The 6,391-nt window shown below is 45.3% G+C and overlaps 1 protein-coding gene and 1 non-coding gene across 2 annotated transcripts; one reads left to right on the top strand and one right to left on the bottom strand.

Moving 5' to 3' along the window:
• Positions 1 to 160: 160 nt before the first annotated feature.
• Positions 161 to 1,896, bottom strand: Pmar_PMAR028773 (hypothetical protein; the record flags this gene model as incomplete). The annotated part of the gene is made up of 6 exons (XM_002772562.1): positions 161 to 346; positions 392 to 649; positions 818 to 910; positions 1,211 to 1,301; positions 1,349 to 1,439; positions 1,884 to 1,896. 6 exons carry the CDS (start codon positions 1,894 to 1,896, stop codon positions 161 to 163), a joined length of 732 nt encoding a protein of 243 aa, XP_002772608.1.
• Pmar_PMAR028774 lies at positions 731 to 802 on the top strand. Its single transcript has one exon. It is a non-coding gene; the product is annotated as a tRNA-Gln (tRNA).
• Positions 1,897 to 6,391: the final 4,495 nt, after the last annotated feature.

The raw sequence follows: 6,391 nt of genomic DNA, 5'->3' as shown, positions 1-6,391 counted from the left end.
AGACACTCCGTCATCGATAACAACTTGTCTCTGATCATACCATAGATCAGCTGACGTATCTCCCGTCTTCCCTGCCTTGAGGCTCTTCCCCTTTACAGCCGATCGTGTTTCCAACAGCGTGTCTGCAATAGTCGGCTGCAAAACGAATCCAAACGAACTCTCACGCAAATTGCTCCTCGAACTCCTTCAAAGGCAAGCTTCCTCGCTGACACACAATCTGGGCCGCTCGAGCGACCCGAATCCTTCCCTCGTCTAACTCGATGTTAGTTCGCGACTTAGCCGTATTCTCCGTCGCGAGGGATGCTAGCAGACGGGCTACGACACTGAGCGGCGGCGTCGATCTACCCTGATAACACAACGGGTCCACAGTACTCACAACATGGTGACCAACCTCAGAGTCGCACACCGAATCCAATGCTTGCCAACACTCCTCAACATCAACGTGAATGCGGCCCCCATCCTCTTCGGAGGCGGCATCGCAACAGTCTGGGAGCACTGAGAGTATCTGACGATAAGCGGTGATGCGGACGGTGACACGAAGACTGACCAAATCCAAAGTTTCAACGATGAAGTTTTCGTCCATGACGATTATCCTGCCGGCATTGTCAGTAACAATCTTAGACTGTGGGTCATCCAAAAAGGCATCAACCTGCCGTAGTAGCAATATCGTTAACGCTACATGACCTCATCAGAATTTCCAGTCAGTCCGGCTCAGACACACAAAATTAACGGTTCTATGGTGTAACGGTTAGCACTCCAGACTCTGAATCTGGCGATCTGGGTTCAAATCCCGGTAGAACCTTATATTCACAAATACCTCTTCGTCACTTGCTTGCAGTGCATGCTTCAACCTCTTCCTATCATCAATCCCTTCCACGTCACCTTTCTGTTCCTCCAGCACCGATGCTACCTACCAACCAGGAGCCCATTTAACTTTGGGAGATAACGTTCGCTAGAGTGTGATAACAATGGGGAAATGTTCTCAATGTGATGATGATATTTACATGGGTAACTAATTGAAGAAATGTGTTCCTAGTCGTGCGGGAAATTCAAAATGAGTTCCCCGGGAACATAAGCGACATTTGGATGATTCCCTGCTACCAATCGCCCAAACCCTCTACAGAATCTCCCAGATTCACATAGAAAGATATCGCACAAACATTTGTCGTAATATCATACAATAGGAAGCAAGTGAACTCTCCTCAATTACAGCGTTGTGGTTGATCTTAGGCCCAATAGGCTCTAGCACGAACGTATCTCGTTGATTGCATGCTACTTCGACTCTTCCCCCTTCGACCACCCTACACGGAGGAGGACCTCCAACCGTTATGGACAGAGACACACCTACTGACACACCAAGCGGGCATTGGAGTTGTTCAAAGACTTCATCTCGAAGGACTGCCCACCAATACAGGCCACTGCCGCCTCATTCGGCTTACCTATCAATCACATGAAATCAAGGAAGGACTCCAACGGTTGTGAGATAGTCACTCAGTGTTGGAGTAGGAATATATTATCGCTCTTCTCAGCCGAGGAGCTCAGGAGTGTAAATACGAATTTGGGTAGAAGTGTATAGAAATCGCTGAGAATCCCCGCAAATTCCCCAACATTCTCGTATTGTCACCAACACATGTGATTGACCACGTATATATTTTCCCACACTGAGCACAAACAGCGGGAGACAAAGACTTCCCCACCCAGTTGGATGTAGCTTCTGATTCTACTACCCTTAATAACTACAAGCCTCTGTCCCTCTGCCTTAACAGCATCAACACCCTCCGGGAGCTCCAACAGCAGCAATCCACTATTACTATAAGTAGTAGAGAACCGTATGGGCAGAGAACTCGATGATGATGGTATGTGACGGGCGAGTGGGTGCTCACCGATAGCGGGCATTATTACAGTCAAACTTGCATGCATATATACCTCTCCTCGTTATGCCGACTAACTCAATACATACTAGGTGTTGGGAACACTCACCCACTGGAATATGTGTTCGCTTCCCTCAGCTGTGCTCAGGAGACTACATACAAGTTCGGGTAGGAGTGTACAGGAGCCAATGAGAAGTTCTCAAAATTCCCTCAGAATTTTCATATTATCACCAACACATGTACAGATATGCAGAGATCGAACTCGTGCTCTCCGCCGACACCTGCCTTTTCATACTAACCATCACACCCTGAACCTCAGCCTGAGGACGAGTAACACCCCAACAACGCTATCGAACTTCTCTCTCTAAATCGGGTGACAGATCGCCGGCCGTAAGTGCGAACAAGCGCTACATTAACCGTATCCACCTCCATGAGGCTATCAAGGATCTTCGTTGCCACAAATATAGTCCTCAAGACTATATCCGAATAGGAGGTGAATTTCCTGAAGGGAAGAGCATGGCATTCACAACCACTCGGTGAGTCCGAGCTGCCGGTTATCATGGGAACCTTGCATTTTCCAATCAGGAGAGAGCTCCTCAAGAAACAGTAATTCTCTATTGCTCTTATCGTCTAGCGAACAGTAATCGAACACAAGCCTGTACTATTCAATAAATGAAGATTCGTATGATCCGGTATAAACCCATGGCATGACCCCACGTAGGGGTCTCGGATCCTTTACATTATCAATTATTATCACTGCAGCGACGAGGGTGATGTTATCTCCATCAATTTTGATGATACATAGTTTGTGTTCAACAGTTTCAGCCTAGCGTTGAACCCTGGCAAGCCATTGTACACCAATATGCACGAAAGCCGCAAACTCGATTCCAACCAGCCAAAAATTCAAAGAGTCATAGGTCTATCAAAGTACAAGACTACATCGTGCGTGATCGTAGCTCCTTTGCGCTTGTGGATAGTTCGTGCGAAATCAGCCTGTGTAGGGTAGTACTCTTCGTTACCCTTATTCCGCAAGAGAAAGACCGAAATCCAGCAACGATTGGTTTCGGCCAATCCTATTAAGCGAGAATTCTATAATGCATACGTTATGAAAAGCATGCCGTTGACAAAATCAACTGGATATGTTGACAAGCAGTGCCGCGGCCGCCGCGAACGCTAGGCTTCTCTGGGTGCCTTGAGCGAGACCCCTCGTATCTCCCAGACACCCTGACGGCATGTTCGGACACGATGACCGACTCGAAGAGCGAGACTCAGACTAGGCTTTGATAGAGTATTCAAAGCCCTGAATAACAATCATGTCAACCACTGGAGAGTTCAAAGGCTGCGAGAATCCTCAGCTGTGACAGCGGAGCTCTCGGCTCATGCCATCGGCCTGATGAAGAAACTAGTTTAACTTTCGCCCTTGGAATTTCTCGTTCACGGAGCTGTCAACAACCGGAGTCGAACCTTCTTCATCTACCGTTTTTCATCCCAACGAATGTGGGCTCCAATCATTCAGATCGATCTCGATAACGTTGGAGGTGTGGGCAAAGTGGCACTTAGGAAGTGCGTACTCATGAATACGTTCCCATATCGGCAACGAGGAGATTCAATGAAATTTCGGCTCTTAGTGTTTTTCCTTGTAAAAACTAACGGAGAGGCGAGTCGATGAGCTTCCGACACATGCACTCACCAAGTTAATGCCGGAATCGTCAAATGCATTCTATCAAATAGAATGCACGGTCTCGTAATGACATTGTCTCAGTTTAGAATGCAAGTTCTCATGGGAAAGGCAGGAACTCAAGCGAATCTTCTTACTTCCGACGGTGAAAAGTCTTTCAGAGAGAGAACGGAGAACTGCAAAGCCAGAATCGTTATCGCCTAATAATAGAGGCAAGATTAGCTTGAATGAATTCAATTTGCAGCTCACCATTGTTGGATCAATTTCAAACTGAAATTTGATAAGCTCTGTAACAAGTCGGTCGACAACGTAGTGCCCTTCAAAAACAACTCTGAAGGTTACCGGACTCCCTGCGACCCTAGAGGCAGAAAGTTTCTGCGGCAAGAATTGTGCCACCTTCGATTGTCCCGTCATGATTCAGGACTCCTAAATACATAAGTTGCCACCCTTGCAACAAGGTCTTGCGCCACCAAATCTCGATACGTATTTCACGTAACTGTGTTGATTTTGACTAACCAGGGAAGCTCACCTATCCATCTTACATTGCCAATGAACGTTGATGAAAATTCCAGAATACCGAACCGTATTAACATAGCATACGAACTCAAGATAATTAGAATTACATAGAAGCAGTGTCATGTCATGGTGAGCAAACGCCAATGATCGCCTTCACTGCAGCCATCAGGAGATGAACGATCCACTTCTCGAATGAGCTCCTCCAAACTCCGTCTGGTGTTATCCCAACTATCATCTCGAGGGCAACTGACCACAATCGATCTGCTCATTGTACATCGATCGAGTACAGTCCGTGTAGATCTATCCGTATGGCGATTTAGTTAACGACTCGATGCAGCATAAACGTTCAGAACTTCTGTACGAGTCTCGAAAAATTCATCCACACATACGAAAATGCTTGTGCGTGGAGATATCCATTTCGCGCAATCCTCATTGCACATTGCGAGCATTAATCGAAGATACTACTCTTAAATCGATTAACATAGAATTGGAATATCCAACATCACCGTAGCTGATAGCACTACCTCTGCATCCATCGAGTTTTGTCGTATATTGACACGCCACTTTCCTTCACTCGTCGGGATGGTGATAACTGTTTGAAGTCGTCCCTTTTAGCTTGCCGAGAAAACTTCCTGCACAGTGCGAGGCAGCGTAAGATATCTCTTATAAGAGTATCGGCAAAAGCGCGTACGAACCGAGGACTTCCCATCACTAGTAAACAACTACGATTAGATGATCATTGCTATAAGTCATCATTGTTACTACGACAGTGTATTCGCTCAGCTAAAAGAAGCAGTACACTCAGCATTCCAAAAAGCAGCTCGGTCGTCTCACATGTCCACCGACACATCCCCAGTTTGATCAGGTCGATAGTCACGTAAGTACCTTACGATAGGCATCTCCTCAACCTTCACGCGCCACAAAATCACCGTTGTAGTTGCCTCTCCAACAGAGAGACTCTGTGTTGGGCATCCCGTAGTTGCTCTTTCAACACTTGATTCTCTTCCACTAAACCTGAACAATTTTCCCGAGGGACTACAGCTAGGTAGATGTGATTTCGTGGCGCGTGACAAGTCAGCGACTGAAGACCTCGTAGAGCCAAATCCTCCGACTTGTCCGGAGTTCTCTTCCTGCTATTCCTCTCCGTGTTGGGCGATGAGCCGTAACCTGAGGTCGTACGGCGTCGTGTGATAATTAAAACTCGCCGAGCGAAATTTCCTTCACCCTTCGCGAGCATGCTAAACTAAACTAGACTAAAATAGAGTTCAGATTCTGAAGATCAATTTGCTGACATTCGGAAGTTCAAAAGTTCTGCAAAGTCTCATGTAACTCACGCAATGATCATTTCTGAGAAACGCTAACGCCTTGTTCGATCGAGATGATGTATGATAAATCCTATCCCTACTACTATCACTACTATCACTACTATCACTACTATCACTACTATCACTACTATCACTACTATCACTACTATCACTACTATCACTACTATCACTACTATCACTACTATCACTACTATCACTAATATCACTACTATCACTACTATCACTACTATCACTACTATCACTAATATCACTACTATCACTACTATCACTACTATCACTACTATCACTACTATCACTAATATCACTACTATCACTACTATCACTACTATCACTACTATCACTACTATCACCACTATCACTACTATTACTACTATCACTACAATCACTATTATTACTATTATCACTATTATCACTACTATCACTAATATCACTACTATCGCTACTATGACCTCTATCATTGTAGCCAGCGCGATCTTTCCTCTCCACTCTAACGTCTCGACGAAGTTTTTGATGGACTTTTTCCAGGAAACCAGCGATCACGCTTTCTGTATCGCGTGGTATGTTATCGTCAGGCGCCATGGAATTCCGAGTGGTGCTAGTCTTATTGCGACCGGCGGGGTCCAGAAGAGCTTCTACCTGAGCACTGCGGTAGTAGCGATAACAACCATGACAATGATAATAGTGGTTGTCTACTGCTACTATCGGAATAGCATGATGAAGCCAATCATCCCCCTCATTGCACAGATGACTAATTCTGGAAAGCCCTTGCGATAGACCATATCACTGGTGATTCTAATGAGGTGTAGCACATTACTCCGAGCCTCTCTAACGAAGTGGAGTATTATTATATTTATAGTGACATCGATACTATAATATTATATTAGAAATTGCCATATTTCTGTTAACCGAAAATGTCTATAATGTTATCAACAAAAAATGTGTAAATATCCCTGAAAAATACCCTTCAAATAGGGGAACTTTACACTAAACTTTGGTGATCA

The sequence above is a fragment of the Perkinsus marinus genome, assembly GCF_000006405.1.
Source record: "Perkinsus marinus ATCC 50983 genomic scaffold scf_1104296960784, whole genome shotgun sequence".
Lineage (NCBI taxonomy): Eukaryota > Perkinsozoa > Perkinsida > Perkinsidae > Perkinsus > Perkinsus marinus.
The sequence above is the reverse complement of the archived record's forward strand: the minus strand, read 5'-3'. Positions and strand labels throughout refer to the sequence as shown.